The 26719-nt window shown below is 44.6% G+C and overlaps 1 protein-coding gene across 2 annotated transcripts in view; it reads left to right on the top strand.

Moving 5' to 3' along the window:
- LOC139584651 (voltage-dependent calcium channel subunit alpha-2/delta-1-like) overlaps positions 1–26719 on the top strand; it is a 118073-nt gene that overhangs the window by 24801 nt on the left and 66553 nt on the right. For both annotated transcript variants that reach the window (XM_071416739.1, XM_071416740.1), the window contains exons 4-6: positions 17862–17921; positions 19097–19132; positions 20832–20961. In XM_071416739.1, the coding sequence (XP_071272840.1) occupies positions 17862–17921; positions 19097–19132; positions 20832–20961 (226 nt within the window). The remainder of the gene's footprint in view (positions 1–17861; positions 17922–19096; positions 19133–20831; positions 20962–26719) is intronic.

Here is a 26719-nt window from a genome sequence, read left to right as displayed (position 1 = left end):
CAATGCTCGACTAGAATGGACTAATGGTTTCAGAACAGCAATATAGTGCTGTGTGTGTGTGTGTGTGTGTGTGTGTGTGTGACTGAAACGACAGACCTCACCCTTCTAACCCAGCTGTGTTCACTACAGTAGGCCTTATTATCTTTACTGTAAATAATGGATGAATTGTCAGACAACACTACAATATCATTATTGTATCAAGTCAATGGGAAGAGGTGTACAGTAGGTATTCAAATGTGTCTGCATGCCTTGATGTGAGGTTAATAGTTTGTCAGTGTGTGTGTGGCTGAGCGGGTCAGTGCATGTGTTTGTGTCAGACTTTGGTCTAGCTTTGTGTCGGGCTCTCAGAGTTTGATTGGGTAAAAATAGTGGTTCAGCAGCTCAGTGAGAGTGGATGAAATGCCCAAGGCCATATCCAATTCCACTGACGTATTTTTCTGTCACTCACTCACGCTTTCTTCCATCCCTCTCTCGCTAGTTTTCTCTCTGGTTGTGTGTGTGTGTGTGTGTGTGTGTGTGTGTTGTAATTAAACCTTAATTATTGATGCAGAGCCGTTAACGCAAATAGCAGACAGATTAGTCAGAGAAAGGAGGAGTAATCAATCAAATCAAATTTTATTTGTCACATACACATGGTTAGCAGATGTTAATGCGAGTGTAGCGAAATGCGAAATGCTTGTGCTTCTAGTTCCGACAATGCAGTAATAACCAACAAGTAATCTAACCTAACAATTCCACAACTACTACCTTACACACACAAGTGTAAAGGGATAAAGAATATGTACATAAAGATATATGAATGAGTGATGGTACAGAACGGCATAGGCAAGATGCAGTAGATGGTATAGAGTACAGTATATACATATGAGATGAGTACTGTAGGGTATGTAAACATAAAGTGGCATAGTTTAAAGTGGCTAGTGATACATGTATTACATAAAGATGGCAAGATGCAGTAGATGATATAGAGTACAGTATATACATATACATATGAGATGAGTAATGTAGGGTATGTAAACATTATATTAAGTGGCATTGTTTAAAGTGGCTAGTGGTACATTTTTACATAATTTCCATCAATTCCCATTATTAAAGTGGCTGGAGTTGAGTCAGTATGTTGGCAGCGGCCGCTAAATGTTAGTGGTGGCTGTTTAACAGTCTGATGGCCTTGAGATAGAAGCTGTTTTTCAGTCTCTCGGTCCCTGCTTTGATGCACCTGTACTGACCTCGCCTTCTGGATGATAGCGGGGTAAACAGGCAGTGGCTTGGGTGGTTGTTGTCCTTGATGATCTTTATGGCCTTCCTGTGACATCGGGTGGTGTAGGTGTCCTGGAGGGCAGGTAGTTTGCCCCCGGTGATGCGTTGTGCAGACCTCACTACCCTCTGGAGAGCCTTACGGTTGTGGGCGGAGCAGTTGCCGTACCAGGCGGTGATACAGCCCGACAGGATGCTCTCGATTGTGCATCTGTAGAAATTTGTGAGTGCTTTTGGTGACAAGCCGAATTTCTTCAGCCTCCTGAGGTTGAAGAGGCGCTGCTGCGTCTTCTTCACAACGCTGTCTGTGTGGGTGGACCAATTCAGTTTGTCCGTGATGTGTACACCGAGGAACTTAAAACTTTCCACCTTCTCCACTACTGACCCGTCGATGTGGATAGGGGGGTGCTCCCTCTGCTGTTTCCTGAAGTCCACAATCATCTCCTTTGTTTTGTTGACGTTGAGTGTGAGGTTATTTTCCTGACACCATACTCTGAGGGCCCTCACCTCCTCCCTGTAGGCCGTCTCGTCGTTGTTGGTAATCAAGCCTACCACTGTAGTGTCATCCGCAAACTTGATGATTGAGTTGGAGGCGTGCATGGCCACGCAGTCGTGGGTGAACAGGGAGTACAGGAGAGGGAACGCACCCTTGTGGGGCCCCAGTGTTGAGGATCAGCGGGGTGGAGATGTTGTTACCTACCCTCACCACCTGGGGGCGGCCCGTCAGGAAGTCCAGGACCCAGTTGCACAGGGCGGGGTCGAGACCCAGGGTCTCGAGCTTGATGACGAGTTTGGAGGGTACTATGGTGTTAAATGCTGAGCTGTAGTCGATGAACAGCATTCTCACATAGGTATTCCTCTTGTCCAGATGGGTTAGGGCAGTGTGCAGTGTGGTTGCGATTGCGTCGTCTGTGGACCTATTGGGTCGGTAAGCAAATTGGAGTGGGTCTAGGGTGTCCGGTAGGGTGGAGGTGATATGGTCCTTGACTAGTCTCTCAAAGCACTTCATGATGACGGAAGTGAGTGCTACGGGGCGGTAGTCGTTTAGCTCAGTTACCTTAGCTTTCTTGGGAACAGGAACAATGGTGGCCCTCTTGAAGCATGTGGGAACAGCAGACTGGGATAAGGATTGATTGAATATGTCCGTAAACACACCAGCCAGCTGGTCTGCGCATGCTCTGAGGACGCGGCTGGGAATGCCGTCTGGGCCTGCAGCCTTGCGAGGGTTAACACGTTTAAATGTTTTACTCACCTCGGCTGCAGTGAAGGAGAGCCCGCAGGTTTTGGTAGCGGGCCGTGTCAGTGGCACTGTATTGTCCTCAAAGCGAGCAAAAAAGTTATTTAGCCTGTCTGGGAGCAAGACATCCTGGTCCGCGACGGGGCTGGTTTTCTTTTTGTAATCCGTGATTGACTGTAGACCCTGCCACATACATCTTGTGTCTGAGCTGTTGAATTGTGACTCTATTTTGTCTCTGTACTGGGACTTACCTTGTTTGATTGCCTTGCGGAGAGAATAGCTACACTGTTTGTATTCGGTCATGTTTCCGGTCACCTTGCCCTGGTTAAAAGCAGTGGTTCGCGCTTTCAGTTTCACGCGAATGCTGCCGTCAATCCACGGTTTCTGGTTTGGGAATGTTTTAATCGTTGCTGTGGGTACGACATCGTCAATGCACTTCCTAATGAACTCGCTCACCGAATCAGCATATTCGTCAATGTTGTTGTTGGACACAATGCGGAACATATTCCAATCCGCGTGATCGAAGCAGTCTTGAAGCGTGGAATCAGATTGGTCGGACCAGCGTTGAACAGACCTGAGCGCGGGAGCTTGTTGTTTTAGTTTCTGTTTGTAGGCTGGAATCAACAAAATTGAGTCGTGGTCAGCTTTTCCGAAAGGAGGGCGGGGGAGGGCCTTATATGCGTCGCGGAAGTTAGTATAACAATGATCCAAGGTTTTACCAGCCCTGGTAGCACAATCGATATGCTGATAGAATTTAGGGAGTTTTGTTTTTAGATTAGCCTTGTTAAAATCCCCAGCTACGATGAATGCAGCCTCAGGGTGTGTGGTTTCCAGTTTACAAAGAGTCAGATAAAGTTCGTTCAGGGCCATCGATGTGTCTGCTTGGGGGGGAATATATACGGCTGTGATTATAATCGAAGAGAATTCCCTTGGTAGATAATGCGGTCGACATTTGATTGTGAGGAGTTCTAGATCAGGTGAACAGAATGACTTGAGTTCCTGTATGTTGTTATGATCACACCACGTCTCGTTAATCATAAGGCATACACCCCCGCCCCTCTTCTTACCAGAAAGATGTATGTTTCTGTCGACGCGATGCGTGAAGAAACCAGCTGGCTGCACCGACTCCGTTAGCGTCTCTTGAGTTAGCCATGTTTCCGTGAAGCAGAGAACGTTACAATCCCTAATGTTTCTCTGGAATGTTACCCGTGCTCGGATTTCATCAACCTTATTGTCAAGAGACTGGACATTGGCGAGTAGTATGCTAGGGAGTGGAGCGCGATGTGCCCGTCTCCGAAGCCTGACCAGGAGACCGCTACGTTTGCCCCTTTTACGGCGTCGCATAGGGTCGCCGGCTGGGATCAGATCCATTGTATTGGGTGGAAGGCAAAACACTGGATCCGTTTCGGGAAAGTCATATTCCTGGTAGGAACGATGGTGAGTTGACGTTAATCTTATATTCAGTAGTTCCTCCCGATTGTATGTAATGAAACCTAAGATTACCTGGGGTACCAATGTAAGGAATAACACATAAAAAAACAAAATACTGCATATTTTCCAAGGAACGCGAAGCGAGGCGGCCATCTTGGTCGGCGCCGGAAGTAGGCTAACTCAAGAGACGCTCACTCTTACCAGTGTGTTTTCTGTTTGTCTATACTGATCGCCTATACAGCTCCTATTGGAAACCATTGCAATTTTGTCCACAGCTCAGGGTGCAATATATGTGTAAGTGATCTCAGTCCTAACAGTAGGGTTAAGGGTTCTGGCCAGTGACTAATGGCCCAGTCCAGAACCTCATCCAGAGTAATACCTCACACACACAGAGACCACAGACTGTGTGTGCGCTTATGTTCCTCTCTCTGTCGGTGTTTATAGCTGGACCTCTCTGAGGTGTATAGTACATTGCGTACTAGAGGTCGATAGATTATGATTTTTCAACGCCGATACCGATACCGATTATTGGAGGCCCAAAAAAAGCCGATACCGATTAATTGTAATAATGCCAATTACAACAATACTGAATGAACACTTTTCTTTTACCTTAATATAATACATCAATAAAATCAATTTAGCTTCAAATAAACAATGAAACATGTTCAATTTGATTTAAATAATGCAAAAACAAAGTGTTGGAGAAGAAAGTAAAAGTGCAATATTTGCCATGTAAAAAAGCTAACATTTTAAGTTCCTTGCTCAGAACATGAGAACATATGAAAGCTGGTGGTTCCTTTTAACATGAGTCTTCAATATTCCCAGGTAGAAAGTTATTATAGGAATTATAGGACTATTTCTCTCTATACCATTTGTATTTCATATACCTTTGACTATTGGATGTTCTTATAGGCACTTTAGTATTGCCAGTGTAACAGTATAGCTTCCGTCCCTCTCCTCGCCCCTACCTGGGCTCGAGCCAGGAACTCATCGACAACAGCCACCCTCAAAGCATCGTTACCCATCGCTCTACAAAAGCCACGGCCCTTGCAGAGCAAGGGGAACAACTACTCCAAGTCTCAGAGTGAGTGACGTCACCGATGAAACGCTATTAGCGCGCACCCCGCTAACTAGCTAGCCATTTCACATCGGTTACACCAGCCTAATCTTGGGAGTTGATAGGCTTGAAGTCATAAACAGCTCAATGCTTGAAGCATACTACCATCGCTCTGTCAGACTGTTCTATCAAATATCAAATCATAGACTTAATTATAACATAATAACACACAGAAATACGAGCCTTTGGTCATTGATATGGTCGAATCCGGAAACTATCATTTCGAAAACAAAACATTTATTCTTTCAGTGAAATACGGAACCGTTCCGTATTTTATCTAACGGGTGGCATCCCTAAGTCTAAATATTGCTGTTACATTGTACAACCTTCAATGTTATGTCATAATTATGTACAATTCTGGCAAATTAATTACGGTCTTTGTTAGGAATAAATGGACTTCACACAGTTCGCAACGAGCCAGGCGGCCCAAACTGCTGCATATACCCTGACTGCTTGCACGAAACGCAAGAGAAGTGACACAATTTCCCTAATTATAAGAAATTCATGTTAGCAAGCAAAATTAACTAAATATGCAGGTTTAAAAATATATACTTGTGTATTGATTTTAAAGAAAGGCATTGATGTTTATGGTTAGGTTTGGTGCAACGACAGTGCTAAATCATCACCCGTTTGGCGAAGTAGGCTGTGATTCGATGAGAAATTAACAGGCACCCTATCGATTATATGCAACGTAGGACACGCTAGATAAACTAGTAATATCAACCATGTGTAGTTAACTAGTGATTATGTTAAGATTGATTGTTTTTTATAAGATGTTTAATGCTAGCTAGCAACTTACCTTGGCTTCTTGCTGCCCTCGCGTAACAGGTAGTCAGCCTGCCACGCAGGCTCCTCGTGGAGGGCAATGTAAGGCAGGTGGTTAGAGCGTTGGACTAGTAACCGGAAGATTGCAAAAACGAATCCCCGAGCTGACAAGGTAAAAATCTGTCGTTCTGCCCATGAACAAGGCAGTTAACCCACCGTTCCTAGGCCTTCATTGAAAATAAGAATGTGTTCTTAACTGACTTGCCTAGTTAAATAAAGGTGTAAAAAAAAAAAAAACGTTGTCCAAAAATACCGATTTCCGATTCTTATGAAAACTTGAAATCGGCCCTACTTAATCGGCCATTCCGATTAATCAGTCGACCTCTATTGTGTGTGTGTGTGTGTGTGTGTGTGTGTGTGCGCGCACGTGCGTGTGTGTGTGTACGTGCGTACGTATGTGTGCGTACGCGCGTGTATGTGTGTGTGTATGTGCTCTAGTAATGAGCAGAGGATGTAATATGATCAGAGTTTTCTGTCTCGAAATTAAATAAAATAAAATCAGATTTTATTGGTCGCATCCCAAAATGGGATGTGATGGGATGTATACATTTACATTACATTTTAGTCATTTAGCAGACGCTCTTATCCAGAGCGACTTACAGTAGAGTGCATACATTTTTTATTACATTTTTTATTTTTTTTATTACAGTATAGACATTATGGACAGCATATGGATAGAACATGTAGTATATCTGAAGAATACGTAGGATAGAATAGTACATGTACAGCAATATATGAATAGGATAGGCCTTGACTAGAATACACTATATACATATGAAGTGGGTAAAACAGTATGTAAACATTATTAAAGTGTCCAGTGATTCCTTGTCTATGTACATAGGGCAGCAGCCTCTAAGGTTGTGTAACCGGGTAGTAACCGGCTAGTAACAGTGACTAAGTTCAGGACAGGCTACTGGGTGGAGGCCAGCTGGTGATGGCTGTTTAACAGTCTGATGGCCTTGAGATAGAAGCTGTTTTTCAGTCTCTCGATCCCAGCTTTGATGCACCTGTACTGACCTCACCTTCTGGATGAAAGCAGGGTAAACAGGCTCTGGTGGGTTGATGTCCTTGATAATCTTTTTTTTCTGTGACATCAGGTGCTGTAGGTGTCCTGGAAGGCAGGCATTGTGCCCCCGGTGATGCATTGGGCAGACCGCACCAACATCTCGAGAGCCCTGCAGTTGCAGGCGGTGCAATTGCCGTACCTTCTTTATTAAATAAAATCAAATTTTATTTGTCACATGCGCTGAAAACAACAGGTGAAAACTAACCTTACAGTGAAATGCTTACTTACAAGCCCTTAACCAACCATGCAGTTTTAAGAAAATACAAAAAAGGTAAGAGATAAGAATAACAAATAATTAAGGAGCAGCAGTAAATAATAATAGGGGGCTATATTCTGGGGTACCGGTACAGAGTCAATGTGCGCGGGCACCGGTGTCGAGGTAATTCAGGTAATTATTTACATGCAGGTAGGGTTATTAAAGTGAATAGATAATAACAGAGAGTAGCAGCAGCGTGGGGGGGGGGGGGGGGGGGGGGGTGCAAATAGTCTGGGTAGCCATTTAATCAGCTGTTCAGGAGTCTTATGGCTTGGGGGTAGAAGCTGTTTAGAAGCCTCTTGGACCTAGACTTGGCGCTCCGGTACCACTTGCCCTGCGGTAGCAGGGAGAACACTCTATGACTAGGGTGGCTGGAGTCTTTGACAATTTTTAGTGCCTTCCTCTGACACCGCCTGGTATAGAGGTCCTGGATGCCAGGAAGCTTGGCCCCAGTGATGTACTGGGCCGTACGCACTACCCTCTGTAGTGCATTGCGGTCGGAGGCTGAGCAGTTGCCATACCAGGCAGTGATGCAACCCTGATGTGGTGTACTTCTCAATGGTGCAGCTGTAGAACCATTTGAGGATCTGAGGACCCATGCCAAATCTTTTCAGTCTCCTGAGGGGGAATAGGTTTTGTCGTGCCCTCTTCACAACTGTCTTGGTGTGCTTGGACCATGTTAGTTTGTTGGTGATGTGGACGCCAAGGAACTTGAAGCTCTCAACCTGCTCCACTACAGCCCCGTCTATGAGAATGGGGCCGTGCTCGGTCCTCCTTTTCCTGTAGTCCACAATCATCTCCTTTGTCTTGATCACGTTGAGGGAGAGGTTGTTGTCCTTGCACCACACGGTCAGGTCTCTGACCTCCTCCCTATAGGCTGTCTCATCGTTGTCAGTGATCAGGCCTACCACTGTTGTCATCAGAAAACTTAATGATGGTGTTGGAGTTGTGCCTGGCCGAGCAGTCATGGGTGAACAGGGAGTACAGGAGGGGGCTGAGCACGCATCCCTGAGGGGCCCCCGTGTTGAGGATCAGCGTGGCAGATGTGTTGTCACCCACCTTTACCACCTGGGGGCGGCCCATCAAGACGACTATGATCCAGTTGCAGAGGGAGGTGTTTAGTCCCAGGGTCCTTAGCTTAGTGCTGAGCTTTGAGGGCACTATGGTGTTGAACGCTGCGTTGTAGTCAATGAATAGCATTCTCACAAAGGTGTTCCTTTTGTCCAGGTGGGAAAGGGCAGTGTGGAGTGCAATAGAGTTGCATCATCTGTGGATCTGTTGGTGCGGTATGCAAAGTGGAGTGGGTCTAGGGTTTCTGGGATAATGGTGTTGATGTGAGCCATGACCAGCCTTTCAAAACATTTCATGGCTACAGATGTGAGGGCTATGGGTTGGTAGTCATTTAGGCAGGTTACCTTAGTGTTCTTGGGCACAGGGACTATGGTGGTCTGCTTGAAACATGTTGGTATTACAGACTCAGACAGGGAGAGGTTGAAACTTGCCAGTTGGTCAGCGCATGCTCGGAGTACACTTCCTGGTAATCCGTCTGGCCCAGCGGCCTTGTGAATGTTGACCTGTTTAAAGGTCTTACTCACATTAGCTGCGGAGAGCGTGATCACACAGTAATCCGGACCATCTGATGCTCTCATGCATGTTTCAGTGATATTTGCCTCGAAGTGAGCATAGAAGTTATTTAGCTCGTCTGGTAGGTTCGTGTCACTGAGCAGCTCTCAGTTGTGCTTCTCTTTGTAGTCTGTAATAGTTTGCAAGCCCTGCCACATCCGACGAGCGTCGGAGCCAGTGTAGTACGATTCGATCTTAGTCCTGTATTGACTCTTTGCCTGTTTGATGGTTCGTCGGACGGCATAGCGGGATTTCTTATAAGCTTCCGGGTTAGAGTCCTGCTCCTTGAAAGCGGCAGCTCTGCTTTTTAGCTTGGCGCGGATGTTGCCTGTAATCCATGGCTTCTGGTTGGGGTATGTACGTACAGTCACTGTGGGGACGACGTCCACGATGCACTTATCGTTAAAGCCAGTGACTGATGTGGTTTACTCCTCAATGCCATTGGAAGAATCCCGGAACATATTGCAGTTTGTGCTAGCAAGGCCTACTACTGTTGTGTCGTCTACAAACTTGATGATTTATTTGGAGGTGTGCATGGCCACGCAGTCATGGGTGAACAGGGAGTACAGGGAGGGGTTGAGCATGTACCATTGTGTTTCCCTGAAGCCCTCTCTCTCTATCCTCAGCTCTATTTACATCAACAGCTGCCAAGGGCTTTCAAGCAAGAGTAGCCTCATCTAAACATTCATCCAGGTGAACATAGCTACTAGACTTTCAATCGCTATGGATGGTCGATGAGGCAATCAAACATAAACTGGAATCTTCTGGTTTCAGATACCTCCTGTAAGAATATTTTAAGATAATTACACAACGCAGAGGACGAAAGGTCAAGAGAGGACTAAAGGTCAAGACAGGACTAAAGGTCAAGAGAGGACTAAAGGTCAAGAGAACTAAAGATCAATGAAAAGTGTTTGTTCTGTAATAGGGAATTAATGAGCAATGGGTCAGAGACATGGGAGGAATTTGTCTATACAGTGAGCCTGAAATAGGATACTTGTTATTTGGCCATTGGCCCAGTTTTACTACAAGGAATTATAATTGGTCAACCACAGGCTAGGGTTGGGTTATACAACTACTGTAATGAACATGAGGGGAGACAGAGCTGGTTTCATGCGCAGGGCGCAGCAGGTGTTTATTGCAAAGGACCACAGGAGGAGGCAGGTAGCTGGGTCCAGGGGCAGGCAGAAGGTCATACACAGGGGGTCCAAAAGGGCAACAGTACATGCAGGGAAAAGGCTAGTAAAGTAGTCTGGGAGATCAGGCAATAGGTTGATAACAGGAAATCCGATAGGCTAAAGTACTCTCTTGACCATGCAGGGAATAGGCAAAAGGCGTCGTTAGTGAGGCAGGAAAAAACTATCAGAGGAAAAATATAGCTCTGAAAGCCGTGTCACAAAACAAACAATACCTCACAGTGATGGGATGGGGGAACTGAACTAAATAGTGTGTGATAATGACATACAGGTGTGTGAACAGGTGATTAGAATTCAGGTGGTTGGGATCTGGACAGTGAGCTGCGTTCAGGGGATCTAGGTGTTTGAGGGTGTGAGCTGGAAAGTGGGCTGGAAAGTCAGCTGCGTTCAGGGAATCTACGTGTTTGAGGGTGTGGGTTGGAAGCAGACGTTACAACTACAACCTGTCCTTTGTTCTGTGGAGAGAATCACTGAGGAGAGTGTCACTGAGGAGAGTGTCACTGAGGAGAGTGTCACTGAGGAGAGTGTCACTGAGGAGAGTGTCACTGAGGAGAGTGTCACTGAGGAGAGTGTCACTGAGGAGAGTGTCACTGAGGAGAGTGTCACTGAGGAGAGTGTCACTGAGGAGAGTGTCACTGAGGATAGGGGAGAACGAACATCTGCCTCTCAGCATAACATCTAGGATTTTTCCTCTTTGAATAAACTATTTTTCTCCCCCTGATTTGTTTTGGGGTCTGTGTTATTGAAGAGTAACATCAACTGCTAACACTCCCACAGCCATTGGACTCTTGAGCCTTGAGAAAGGTACCGTACCACTAATGTTTAACGGATTCGCCAAAGCAGTTTGAGACAGGGCCATTAACTATTTAGAGCATGTTGTTTGGGTGGAGATGAGAGAGGCAGTTTGAGAATAATTGATTTCATATTATGGATATTGACAGTAGTATGATTTTCATGATCATACTGATAAAGATTAGCATATATGTGTAATCAGTGAGTGTTTGTAAACGCTGGGCTGGGACTCTGTGTGTGTAGCTATAGGGTTACTGGTTTGGCCTTTGTGAAAGGCCATGTGGAAGAGCACAGAAATCCCCAGGGCAATATTAATGTTGTAAATACCTCTTCCCACCTCGTGTGTGTGTGTGTGTTGTGTGTGTGTGTGTGTGTGTGTGTGTGTGTCAGAGCTGAATTGGGTAATTTGCATTCTCTACCTGACCTACCTTCCTTGCACAGCCAACAGAGACACCACTGGACATCTCTTTTACTCTCTCTCTCGCTTTCTCTGTCTCTCTCCTTTCCTTTCTTACTATCTTATTGTGTATTTTCTATTCTTTGTGTCTCCCTCGTCTTTGAAATAATTCCTCCCTCTCTCTCTATGTGATCTGATTGAAGCCATTTGTTTTTCTTTAGTAATCTCAGTGTGGGTGGTTTGTTGTCACACCTCATGTCATCACATTGTATTGTTCCTCCTTTTCTTCCTTCTTTTGACACATATAATTACACTGTTCTCCCTATGTATACAGTACCAGTCAAAAGTTTGAACACACCTAAATAAAGTTTTTTTCTTTATTTGTACTATTTCTACATGGTAGAGTAATAGTGAAGACATCCAAACAAAACAAATAACACATATGGAATCATGTATTAACCAAAAAAGTGTTAAACCAATCTGAAAAAGTGTGTGCGAGCAAGGAGGCCTACAAACCTGACTCAGTTACACCAGCTCTGTCAGGCGGAATGGGCCAAAATTCACCCAACTTATTGTGGGAAGCTTGTGGAAGGCTACCTGGAACCTTTGACCCAAGTTAAACAATTTAAACGCAATGCTACCAAATACTAATTGAGTGTATGTAAACTTCAGACCCACTGGGAATGTGATGAAAAAAATAAAAGCTGAAATAAGTCATTCTCTGTCACGACTTCCGCCGAGGTTGGTCTCTCTCCTTGTTCGGGTGGCGTTCGGCAGTCGACGTCACCGGCCTTCTAGCCATCACCGATCCACTTTTAATTTTCCATTTGTTTTGTCCTTGTCTTACGCACCTGGTTTCAATCCCCCAATGACTTGTTCATTATTTAACTCTCTGTTCCCCCATTGTTGTTTGTGAGTGATTGTTTGTTTGTAATACGGTCCGTTATTGTGGGCTCGATTTAATGTGTTGTATCTGTGAATATTTGAGTAAATTCCGTTTATTACTCATATCTGCTGTCCTGCGCCTGACTCCTCTACACCAGCTACACACTGGCACTATTACATTCTCTCTACTATTATTCTGACATTTCACATTCTTAAAATAAAGTGGTGATCCTAACTGGCCTAAGACAGGGCATTTTTACTATGATTAAATGTCAGGAATTGTGAAAAACTGACTTTAAATGTATTTTGCTAAGGTGTATGTAAACTTCCGAATTCAACTGTATATATAAAGAGAGAGAGGGAGTCATACATCAGTATTCACTGATATCTGTTCATGCATGGTAATCTCTGGGTTCGGATATTAGATGTGCAACCAAGTGATTCTGCCAGCTACTGTATAATGCTCAATGACTGTAAGTGTTTTTTGTTTTTTGAAGAATTCTACAAATGCTGTAGATGTTAATGCCATTTGGATCCTGATTGAGGGGTATATCTGTCTAGTGGTTTGTCTATGTATGTGGTCAGGCAGGGTGACACAGCCCCACGCCCCTCACTTCATGTTATTTGTCTGCTATTACTCCTGGTTCTGAGGGAAGGGAATAGCGGACCCTTGATGCTTAACAAACAAGATATTTTTTCTTCTCTATATATATCTTTCTCTTTTCACTTCCTCTCTATATCGCAGCATTCTCTGTCTATAAATATCTGGCTTGGACCAGCAGAGTGACAGCTATGACTCGTAGGCAGTGGAGAAATATCCCTCTGTGGGATTGCAGGTTAGAGTGTTGTCCAGGTAGCCAGTGCTGTACTGTCAACAAGCGCTCACATTATCACTGCAGAATTAGACATTCATCCATGTTCTCCAAAGGTCATATTTCAAAGTTGCTCCAAACATCTAATGTCTACGTGTTTTTGATGCTCCTGCTGCTCTATATTGTTCCATTTCTCCAAACATCACATTTCGAAGTTAAGGGTTAAGTTTGGGCATTCATTCTGAATGGTTAAGGTAAGGGTTAAGTTTGGGCATTCATTCTGAATGGTTAAGGTAAGGGTTAAGTTTGGACATTCATTCTGAATGGTTAAGGTAAGGGTTAAGTTTGGGCATTCATTCTGAATGGTTAAGGTAAGGGTTAAGTTTGGGCATTCATTCTGAATGGTTAAGGTAAGGGTTAAGTTTGGACATTCATTCTGAATGGTTAAGGTAAGGGTTAAGTTTGGACATTCATTCTGAATGGTTAAGGTAAGGGTTAAGTTTGGACATTCATTCTGAATGGTTAAGGTAAGGGTTAAGTTTGGACATTCATTCTGAATGGTTAAGGTAAGGGTTAAGTTTGGACATTCATTCTGAATGGTTAAGGTAAGGGTTAAGTTTGGACATTCATTCTGAATGGTTAAGGTAAGGGTTAAGTTTGGACATTCATTCTGAATGGTTAAGGTAAGGGTTACGTTTGGACATTCATTCTGAATGGTTAAGGTAAGGGTTAAGTTTGGGCATTCATTCTGAATGGTTAAGGTAAGGGTTAAGTTTGGACATTCATTCTGAATGGTTAAGGTAAGGGTTAAGTTTGGGCATTCATTCTGAATGGTTAAGGTAAGGGTTAAGTTTGGGCATTCATTCTGAATGGTTAAGGTAAGGGTTAAGTTTGGACATTCATTCTGAATGGTTAAGGTAAGGGTTAAGTTTGGGCATTCATTCTGAATGGTTAAGGTAAGGGTTAAGTTTGGACATTCATTCTGAATGGTTAAGGTAAGGCTTATGGTTTGGGATAGGTTTAAACCCCCTGCCCTTAAAAGTAGGTCAATAGACTTCTCATATGGTTTTCACATCTAGTGTATGTCAGCATGTGGTAACTATTTTATAATCCTAAAATTCTGTTATCTTTCACTGAGACCTGACTGTCATCTCTCCTAACCCCTGACCTCCAACCTCTACCCCTGGCGAGGTCATGCCCTGTTGGACTGTTATAGTGGGGTCATCATCAGCTACCTCTGATGGAGATGGAGGGATATTCTCTCCTCTACACTCCTCTGCATCATCATCCCATCTACAATCCTTAAAACACAATACAACAACAGGAACATGTTTCATACTTCCAATAATTCGATTGGGTTTGAACCCGAGTTGCCTGCCACAAGACTATGTTAGCCAATCGAGCAAAAGCCTAGTATTCATGTCTCAGGCAAGGTTATTACATGTGGTTCATTACAGATACTCCCATAGACACATTTACCTCTGCACATTTTGATCAAATCAACGTTTTACCTGTTGACACTGGTGCTCCTTATCGAGAGGTGGATATCCGGTGTTGTTATGGAGACGCAGACAGTAGTTAGCTCAGTAATCTAATCAAAGCTCTGTAGCGTGATGCGCTGTATGTGACGTTTAGTGTGTTTAATCTGTGTTGTTGTTCTCCTCTCAGGATGGGCTGATAACCCTCTGAGCTCCTGTCTGTTAGAGAGACAGACAGACAGACGGGGAGGGAGGGAGAGCGGGGGAGAGAGACGGACAGACAGACAGATGGGGAGGGAGGGAGAGCGGGGGAGAGACAGACAGACAGACAGACTGAGAGACAGACGGGGAGGGAGGGAGAGCGGGGGAGAGAGAGAGACAGACAGACAGACAGACAGACAGACGGGGAGGGAGGGAGAGCGGGGGGAGAGAGAGACAGACAGACAGACAGACAGACAGACAGATAGATAGATAGATAGATAGATAGACAGACAGACAGACAGACAGACTGAGACAGACGGGGAGGGAGGGAGAGCGGGGGAGAGAGACGGACAGACAGACAGATGGGGAGGGAGGGAGAGCGGGGGAGAGACAGACAGACAGACAGACTGAGAGAGACAGACGGGGAGGGAGGGAGAGCGGGGGAGAGAGAGAGAGACAGACAGACAGACAGACAGACGGGGAGGGAGGGAGAGCGGGGGAGAGACAGACAGACAGACAGATAGATAGATAGATAGACAGACAGACAGACAGACAGACTGAGACAGACGGGGAGGGAGGGAGAGCGGGGGAGAGAGAGACAGACAGACGGGGAGGGAGGGAGAGCAGGGGAGAGAGACAGACAGACGGGGAGGGAGAGCGGGGGAGAGAGAGACAGACAGACAGACAGACGGGGAGGGAGAGCGGGGGAGAGAGAGACAGACGGGGAGGGAGGGAGGGAGGGAGAGCGGGGGAGAGAGAAAGGAGGTGTAATTAGATCTCCCCGTCTCCCCCCTCCTTCCCTCTAGGGGAGAGGAGCCTCGTCGAAACCCTGTCATGAATTTTTAACGCTTCTCTCGATCTGCACTCTCAGGAGATGTGTGACTGTGTGTGTGCTCTGACTGTAGCTTTATTGTTGATCATAGCTCATTCAGCCATATTACTGGCTCTGTATTTGTCTGTATTTTGTATTACCAAGATCTTGTGATGTATAAAACCTTAATTTGACCTGATGTCATTGATCTTGTCCTTACACATCACATAGACACAGTCCTGGTGATCTAGTATGAAGGGAGGAGTTGGATGGGAGGTCTGAATGGAGGGAGACATAGTTTTACACTGTGTATTCACACATATGTATGTGTGTATTTGTGCCGGTGTCGGGAGTTCTGTGTTTTTATAGCTCCTCACAGCTTGTACAGAGGAGGTGGAAACAGAACCATGTGTAGAACTCAGCCTAGGCCTTCATGAGAGCAGGGTGGGTTGGAAGGAGAGGGGGTGTTTTTACTGCTGCAACTAATTGTTATAGTCTTACTTTTCTAATTCGGAGCGTGACAGTGTTTCCCTTTTCCTGGACACACACAGGTACATTTTAATCTTACACCTATGTCAGAGTAAACGCAGACGCAGACACACACACACACAACCCTAACACCATGTCATTCCACAGACGCATCGTGTCCATAGCAACTTACAGTTACACACGCACCTAGCAGTTGTGTCATTTGGCAGATGCTAACATACTGTATCTATTATATACTAACTAGGGTGCTGGTCGTTGACTTGGGGCTGACAGGAGACCTTATGCGTGGCAGGTGGGTGTAGTTTAGGCCCACAGACTGGAACACCACACCTCATACTGGGACACCCTCTCAGCAATGATCACTTTACCCACCATCAGCCTATTGCAGTTAGTCTGGACTGTCTGGAGGGTTGGAGTTATCAACTCCTCAACTCTTACACCACATGCACTCTACATTTCTATATCTACTGTACGTTACCTCTCCCTCCCCCTCCCCCTCTCCCTCTCTCTCCCTCTCCCCCTCTCTCTCTCTCTCTCTCCCTCTCCCTCTCTCCCTCTCCCTCTCCCTCTCTCTCTGTATCATGTTGTGGAGTTTAAATAAAGGTGATCTGTGTCTTGGCATGGCCACCGTCATACAGTAGCTGTAGGCAGAGATTACATTACCCACTTGTGTGAGTGTGTCAGAGCGAGTGGGGAGGTCACTGTCGTTATATCCTCTCTGGTATTTTACTTTGATTGACAGCTCTTCAGATAGTAATCCCTCCCTCTTGACTTTCTGCTATGAGCCGAGACACACATACACACACACCCTCTTGACTTTCTGCTATGAGCCGAGACACACACACACACACACACCCTCTTGACTTTCTGCTATGAGCCGAGACACACACACACACACACCCTCTTGACTTTCTGCTATGAGCCGAGACACACACACACACACACACCCTCTTGACTTTCTGCTATGAGCCGAGACACACACACACACCCTCTTGACTTTCTGCTATGAGCCGAGACACACACACACACACACCCTCTTGACTTTCTGCTATGAGCCGAGACACACACACACACACACACACCCTCTTGACTTTCTGCTATGAGCCGAGACACACACACACACACACACACACACCCTCTTGACTTTCTGCAGAGTGCTGCAGCTCCTTCTCTCCCAGGTGAAGTGTGTGTGACCTTAAAATCCTGACCCTATGAGTTTCAGCACTATATCAGACTGTTACTCTCATTCCTCTATCTGATTCACTAAACTTAAGAACTAGGCTCCCTCTGACTGGATTTTGTCAATGTCCATATATCGCTGTATGAATGTCTCTCTAGAATACTCAAGAGTCAGGTTACCTTTAAAGCTGAGGCCTGAGATGGTAGTGTCTAAAGAACGGAGATATCATATAAGCCTAATGCTATGGTACAATGGGTTTTGTACATATACTGCTAAGTATACTAAGTATGACTACTAAGTATTTTGGGCTGGATGTGTCAATGTGTAGTTCATACATGCCTAATCGATGAGTAGAATTACTGTTTTACCTCAATTAGGCATAAAATCCCTAGTTTGAAAGGGACTGTTTTTCTGGAAGCTGTACTGCGCCATTTTCCCTCAATGTCCCTCCACTTGAGCCAGCCCTCTAGCAATTTGAGTTCTAGCCGTTTGAGTGACAGCTAGCAAGATGCACACACAGCAGAACGAGAGAGAGATCAATGACGTGGTGCACATATCTGCACATATGTGACGTAGTACTCCATTTCCGGGGACCACTTTTGGCTCGTGAGTGCTACTTTCAGAACTACTGGCTAAAAAGTAGACAAAAGTAGCTGAGAATCTCTTTAGTGACGTTTCCATATTGAAATATGCCCCTTTTCATCTGAATATGTCAAAAATATGGGTAACACTGTATCTACAGGGGGACTCAAAATGTTGTGTTACCTATATATGTAAAATATACATTTTTACGTGTTATCTTTGTCTGTTCTAGACTCTGGCCACATCTGCTGAGAATTTCCAGATGGAACACCAGTGGAAGGATGAGTATGCGGTAAAACTCTGATTCTAATTACAGTAATCCCTCGTTTATCGCGGGGGTTACGTTCCGAAAATGACCCGCGATAAGTGAAATCCGCGAAATAGAAAACTTTTTTTTTTTTTACAATTAGCAACTATTACATGTATACAAATACAGTGACTCACGTGTAGGCCGTTTCGTCGACATTATGGGTTTAGGAGATGTTCGAAATTACAAGATAATTTGGCCAACTTAATGTAAATTTGCCAAGCTGTTTTATGTACGTACACATAACTGCACGAGACGACAAAATGATAGCACAATTCGTAGCATGTTTTGATACAAGAAGCGGGAGTGAGTTTTTAGCGAATCAGAATGCAGAGCACAATGCACCAAAAAAAAAAAAAAAATGCATTATGAAAATCCGCGAAATAGCGAATCCGCGATAAGTGAACCGCGAAGTGGCGAGGGATCACTGTATAACCAACATTACATTTACATGATATACTCTAGCTGTCAGTCACCACTCCCATCCCCAATGTGTATTAAGAATGTGTAGTAAGAATGTGGCCGATGTGTGTCAGCTGTTTACTACTGGAACACTCACTACTCATTGGCTGAGAGACGGCAACCTCAGATGTCCGTACTGTAGATGGTGTTCTCTCACTGCTCTCTTTATGGGCTAGAGAGGAGGGAAGATATGGCTTCAACAAACACACCAGTGTTTCCCCTAGGATCTTTTTTCAACAGTGGTGGCAAGGGTAGCGTGGTTAGCTAAATCAATATAGGGTAAACACTGCACACACTGACACACACACACACACACACACACACATACAAAGACAGACACACAGACACACACACATAAAAAGACACACACACACACACACACACACACATGCACTCACTCACACACACACACACTGGCATGCTTGAGTTGGCGGCCATGCATCCTGTATAATAGAACGAGACCAATATGGTTTATTGTTGTTGTTATAATGAGCTGTTATTATTCATTCCATATTATAGGCCATTAAATGTCCACAGATGGCCTCTACCTAACGAGTACCCCGCTCTCTCTCACTCTCTCTCTCTCGCTGTCCAACAAACACACTTGCACACATACAGTACGTACACACACATACATACAGTACACACACACACACACACAAAAATGCTCACTAAGATATTTGTATTATTTGTTTCAGGATGGTGACATTGTTTACTACAATGCAAAGGACAATGTGAGTATTTTTCATCCTTCTCGAACAAACACATGATTCTCACACAGAGCTGCATCCATAATCAACCCACAATCTCACTCCGATACAGACTGGTGGTTTAGTCTAGGACAGCTCCCCCTTCTCTTTCTCTCTCTTTCTCATTCTCTTTCTCACTCTCACTCTTTTCCCTTCCCCGTCAACCCTCTTTGCTCTCCTTCTTTTCCCAACCTCATCAAGCCATTTCTATCTTCATCCCTCACACCTCCCTCTCTGTCTTCATATCCCCCTTCTCCTCCTTTCTCTCAGGTGAAGAGGTCCCTGGTGTGCTTCTACTAATTGACAGTTGAGATGTATGAGCTGCTACTGTTGCTTTATTATGAGACTCTTCCTATTCCCCTTCCCCCATTCACTCTCTCTCTTCACTCTCTCTCTGTTCACTCTCTCTCTTTCTTCGCTCTCTCTCTCTTCACTCTCTCTCTCTTCACTCTCTCTCTCTTCACTCTCTCTCTCTTCGCCCTCTCTCTCTTCGCTCTCTCTCTGTTTGCTCTCTCTCTCTCTTCGCTCTCTCTTCACTCTCTCTCTCTTCTCTCTCTCTTCGCTCTCTCTTCACTCTCTCTCTCTTCGCTCTCTCTTCACTCTCTCTCTCTTCGCTCTCTCTTCACTCTCTCTCTCTTCGCTCTCTCTCTTCTCTCTCTCTTCACTCTCTCTCTCTTCGCTCTCTCTCTTCTCTCTCTCTTCTCTCTCTCTCTGTTCACTCTCTCTCTCTGTTTGCTCTCTCTCTTCGCTCTCTCTCTCTTCACTCTCTCTCTCTTCGCTCTCTCTCTCTCTTCGCTCTCTCTCTATCTCCCCTCTCTTTCTCTTCGCTCTCTCTTTCTCTCACTCTCTCTCTGCTCTCTCTCACTCACTCTCTCATCGCTCTCTCTCTCTCTCTCTTCGCTCTCTCTCTTCGCTCTCTCTCTTCTCTCTCTTTGCTCTCTCTCTCTCTTCGCTCTCTCTCTTCGCTCTCTCTTCGCTCTCTCTCTCTCTTCGCTCTCTTCGCTCTCTCTCTCTCTTCGCTCTCTTCGCTCTCTCTCTCTATCTCCCCTCTCTTTCTCTTCTTTCTTCGCTCTCTCTCTCTCTCCGCTCTCTCTCTCTCTCTCTCTCTCTCTCTGCTCTCTGTCTCTTGCTCTCTTGCTCTCTCTCTCTTCGCTCGCTCCCTCTTCGCTCTCTCTCTCTCTGCTCTCTCTGTCTCTTGCTCTCTCGCTCTCTCTCTCTCTTCGCTCGCTCCCTCTTCGTTCTCTCTCCCTCTCTCGTTCTCCCTCATCTCTCTGTCCCTCTCCCTCTCTCCCATTGATGTGAATTGGTGAACACACTATTGGAGATATGCATCAAGCTGTGTCTCCTGTCCTTTAATAGTAGGCTGTATGTGGAAAAAATGTGTCATGTTAATCCACAGAGGTTGTTACAGGCAGTTTCAGCCTTGAAGCTGAGGCCGGTTTAACCCAGCTTCCTCCACACCATTCCTTCCTCTGAACCAGTGGGGTATAGAACCACTAGACAGGCGTCTAATGATGGACAGCTGTTTAGCACAGTATCCTGATAGAAATGGACATGTACATCTACTCTATTAGGCTCCCTGTTACATCCAGATCCAGACAGTCTAACAGTGGTCATAGGTGTAACTCTGTTCTAAATCCCTGTCTGACACTGTCTGACCCGCTCCCTTTCTCCTCTCCTCTAGTTGGAGGTGAATGAGACAGAGGGTCGGAAGAACCGGATCAGGCCAGCCTTTAAGGAAGATATGTTGTTTAAACGCCTCACCTCTCACAACCACACTGCTGTACACATCCCTACTGACATCTACGATGGCTGTGAGTGCACATACACGTACACACACACACATTGTAACCATGGATACGACACATACAAATCCCTAGAGAAATGGTACCTTTAATAATAGCAGAACGACACATACAAATCCCTGGAGAAATGGCACCTTTAATAACAGCAGAACGACACATACAAATCCCTGGAGAAATGGCACCTTTAATAACAGCTGAACGACACATACAAATCCCTGGAGAAATGGCATCTTTAATAACAGCTGAACGACACATACAAATCCCTGGAGAAATGGCATCTTTAATAACAGCAGAACGACACATACAAATCCCTGGAGAAATGGCACCTTTAATAACAGCAGAACGACACATACAAATCCCTGAAGAAATGGCACCTTTAATAACAGCAGAACGACACATACAAATCCCTGGAGAAATGGCACCTTTAATAACAGCAGAACGACACATACAAATCCCTGGAGAAATGGCACCTTTAATAACAGCAGAACGACACATACAAATCCCTGGAGAAATGGCACCTTTAATAACAGCAGAACGACACATACAAATCCCTGGAGAAATGGCACCTTTAATAACAGCAGAGCAGCATTATTATGTTTGTTTTTTGTGTCTTTTATCCAAAGCAACTTACAGTCATGGGTGCATACATTTACATATGGGTGGTCCCTGGAATGTAACCCACAATCATGGTGATGCAAGCGCAGTGCTCTACCAACTGAGCCATACCGGACCATGGGTCTTAGGAAAGTGTTCTATTGATAATCTGTATTGTTCAGACACAACATTCTCCCTATGGAGACAACATCCACACATGACATCATGTCTTCTCCATGTTGTCTGCACTCAGCCATAATATTTCAGGGACTTATGTATACCCTATACGGGGTAGGATACAGTATGTGGTACAGTTAGTTTGCTATTTGGTATTTGGTGTGATAGAGTACCACAGTATGAGTCAATATACCCATAAAACCTAGCAGTCAAACAAGGAAATGGTTACAATCATTCTTCCCATAGGGGATTTCAGAAACACTTCTAATAAGGGCTGTGTTTCGTGTAGGCTTACCGGGGTGGGATGTTTCGATAACAGTGGAAATCTCTCTAGGACAAGGTGACTTTTTCCCTGTGTGACCGCTAGGTTTTATGGGTATTATGATACCTCCACTGTGGGGCTCTTTTAGGTTGGTTGGTAGAGTTGTGTTTTTACTGGTATTTACCTGCTGTCCTTCTGACATTAGCTCCCGCTGCTTTGTCTAATATTGATGGGTGCTGCTGCTGCTTTCTGTGTGTGTTCATATGTGTGTGATTAGACTTGCATGCATGTGCGTGCGCTGGGTCATTAGCGTGTAGTGTATTGTGTCAGCCCTCACACTAAGAGCAGCAGGATGGAGTCGCTCCTTCAGCATGCCCCTCGGCCTGCTGGGATAGCGTCTGGAACCAAGGTTACCCACTACTGACCTCACAGAGAGGGAGAGGGTGCATGTGGGAAATTAGTGTGTGTGTGTGCATAGAGGTGTCCATGTGAGCTAGGGTGCTAGCATGTGTGTGTATCTTGTCCTTTTCCAGACTCTTTGCTGGCTGGGGTCGGGGATTGTTCCCATGGTTCCTCCCACTCTCTTTGGGGAAGGCTTGTGATTAGTGGACCGTAATGAGTACAGTATCTGTCAGTGTACTTCTGGGTAATAGTATGAGTTCGGGTCTCACCTGGAGAGGGAGAGAAGCAAAGAAAGAGATGAGAGGAAGGAAGAGAGAGAGAGCTTTGTTTAATGTCCTTGGAATATGATTGGTTGTTTAGTAGGTACACATAGCCGACCTGAGCAATATTTCTATAAAAAATCCCCATAGAAATCAGAAAACCCAATAATCCATGCGTTCTGGGAATGCTATGAAGTCCAAAAGTTATGGGCGGAGTTGGAAAGTTGTCTGTCAGAAGTATTACAATGTAAATGTACTTGTAATCTGCCTGTCTGCATTTTTCAAGACATGGCATATGATGGTGCAGTAATATACCCGATGGGTTGGACAATACTTTTCTCGTCAATCATCATATACTTAAACTGGATTATTTAATTAATAAAAAAACTGGAAAGGTGAAATGCTTTATTATCTAAGTGTTGGAAGTGCATGGGCAATGGAGAGAAACAAAATGGTGTGTGGATGTTGTTTCCCATGTCGTTGATGTTTTGTTTGCATCTGTATGCTGTCGTTTTCATGTGAATGTTTCCTACCAAAAAAAAACATTGGAAAACCCAAGGTCTTCTCTTCTGTATAGTATTGTTCTGCAGAGAGAGAGCGAGAGAGAGAGAGCGAGCGAGAGCGAGCGAGAGCGAGCGAGAGCGAGCGAGAGCGAGAGAGAGCGAGCGAGAGCGAGCGAGAGCGAGAGAGAGCGAGAGAGAGCGAGAGAGAGCGAGAGAGAGCGAGAGAGAGCGAGAGAGAGCGAGAGAGAGCGAGAGCGAGAGAGAGCGAGAGAGAGCGAGAGAGAGCGAGAGAGAGAGAGAGAGAGAGAGAGAGAGAGAGAGAGAGAGCGAGAGAGAGAGCGAGAGAGAGAGAGAGAGAGAGAGAGAGAGAGAGAGAGAGAGAGAGAGAGAGAGAGAGAGAGCGAGAGAGAGAGAGAGAGAGCGAGAGAGCGAGAGAGAGAGAGAGAGAGAGAGCGAGAGAGAGAGCGAGAGAGAGAGCGAGAGAGAGAGCGAGAGAGAGCGCGAGAGAGAGCGCGAGAGAGAGCGCGAGAGAGAGAGAGAGAGAGCAGATTTATACATGAGAGAGGTTCCAACTGTTCAATTTGACCCAGAGTCCATGTGGCTCCAGGAATAGGCCAGGGCTGGCCTCGCTCTGGGGGGAAAATTGGATTTTCCAGTCAAGAGGGAGCAGCAGGTTTAGGAAATCAGCCTTCCTGGTGGAAGTGATGGATGAACGTGTGTGCGTGTGTATTCATTGTCCCTGATGGGAGACGTAGAAACAGAATGTTGGGAATATTAGAACAGACATGACTAACAGAGCTGGAAAACCACACCTCATCTTCCTCACAAACGAGAGAGAGAGAGGGAAGGAGGGAGAGAGATGATTTTATGCACCATCTCCCTATGAACTCACTAATGGGCAGGAGCCATAATCAGAGCTCCCATTGCTGCCTTAGAAAATGTTAAACAAGAAATCTAATACAGAAACATCGTGAGGCTCAGCCTCTTGATCATCTATTGTCACCAATAACAGTGTACTTACAGAAACATGCTCCACAATTGCAGTATTTTCTTTCCCAATGTGCTGCAGAACTGAACATTTGACATGTTGTAATACTTGATATTGGCTTTGTTAGGCATACACTAACCAATGGAATACTCTGAGGTGTGGCTTAACTATGAACTTAAAGAGCCAAAGACTATGGTTGTATATTACACAGAGGGAGACAGCGACTGTAGCCACGTTCATTCAGATCACATCCCCACAATGCAAGATATGAATGTAATGTTTTTATAATGATGCCCCTACACACACACACACAGCTCTGGCAGCTCTAGCTTTATTATCTTTCTCCCTCTAGAGGTATATGCAAATGAGGTGTGTTTTCGTTACACACAAATAAGACACGTCACACTCAATACAGGATACATATATATCTATCACACTCACTCAATGCAGGTTACATATCTATCACACACACCCAATACAGGATACATATCTATCACACTCACCCAATACAGGATACATATCTATCACACACACCCAATACAGGATACATATCTATCACACACACCCAATACAGGATACATATCTATCACACACACCCAATACAGGATACATATCTATCACACACACCCAATACAGGATCCATATCTATCACAGACACAATACAGGATCCATATCTATCACACACACCCAATACAGGATACATATCTATCACACACACCCAATACAGGATACATATCTATCACACACACCCAATACAGGATACATATCTATCACACACACCCAATACAGGATACATATCTATCACACACACTCAATACAGGATACATATCTATCACACACACTCAATACAGGATAGATATCTATCACACACACCCAATACAGGATACATATCTATCACACACACCCAATACAGGATACATATCTATCACACACACCCAATACAGGATACATATCTATCACACACACCCAATACAGGATACATATCTATCACACACACCCAATACAGGATACATATCTATCACACACACCCAATACAGGATACATATCTATCACACTCACCCAATACAGGATAGATATCTATCACACACACTCAATACAGGATACATATCTATCACACACACTCAATACAGGATACATATCTATCACACACACTCAATACAGGATACATATCTATCACACTCACCCAATACAGGATACATATCTATCACACACACCCAATACAGGATACATATCTATCACACACACCCAATACAGGATACATATCTATCACACACACCCAATACAGGATACATATCTATCACACACACCCAATACAGGATACATATCTATCACACTCACCCAATACAGGATAGATATCTATCACACACACTCAATACAGGATACATATCTATCACACACACTCAATACAGGATAGATATCTATCACACACACTCAATACAGGATACATATCTATCACACACACCCAATACAGGATACATATCTATCACACACACTCAATACAGGATACATATCTATCACACACACTCAATACAGGATAGATATCTATCACACACACCCAATACAGGATACATATCTATCACACACACCCAATACAGGATACATATCTATCACACACACCCAATACAGGATACATATCTATCACACTCACCCAATACAGGATACATATCTATCACACACACCCAATACAGGATACATATCTATCACACACACCCAATACAGGATACATATCTATCACACACACCCAATACAGGATACATATCTATCACACTCACCCAATACAGGATACATATCTATCTATCTATCTATCTATCACACTCACTCAATACAGGATACATCTATCACACACACCCAATACAGAATACATATCTATCACACACACCCAATACAGGATACATATCTATCACACTCACTCAATACAGGATACATATCTATCACTCACCCAATACAGGATACATATCTATCACACACCCAATACAGGATACATATCTATCACACCCAATACAGGATACATATCTATCACACACCCAATACAGGATACATATCTATCACACACCCAATACAGGATACATATCTATCACACCCAATACAGGATACATATCTATCACACACCCAATACAGGATACATATCTATCACACCCAATACAGGATACATATCTATCACACACCCAATACAGGATACATATCTATCACACCCAATACAGGATACATATCTATCACACCCAATACAGGATACATATCTATCACACCCAATACAGGATACATATCTATCACACCCAATACAGGATGCATATCTATCACACACTCAATACAGGATACATATCTATCACACCCAATACAGGATGCATATCTATCACACACCCAATACAGGATGCATATCTATCACACACACACCCAATACAGGATGCATATCTATCACACACACACACCCAATACAGGATGCATATCTATCACACACACACACCCAATACAGGATGCATATCTATCACACACACACACCCAATACAGGATGCATATCTATCACACACACACACCCAATACAGGATGCATATCTATCACACACACACACCCAATACAGGATGCA

Source organism: Salvelinus alpinus, chromosome 9 (genome assembly GCF_045679555.1).
Source record: "Salvelinus alpinus chromosome 9, SLU_Salpinus.1, whole genome shotgun sequence".
Classification (NCBI taxonomy): domain Eukaryota; kingdom Metazoa; phylum Chordata; class Actinopteri; order Salmoniformes; family Salmonidae; genus Salvelinus; species Salvelinus alpinus.
Note: the sequence above shows the minus strand (reverse complement) of the source record. Positions and strands in the feature narration are given on the sequence as shown.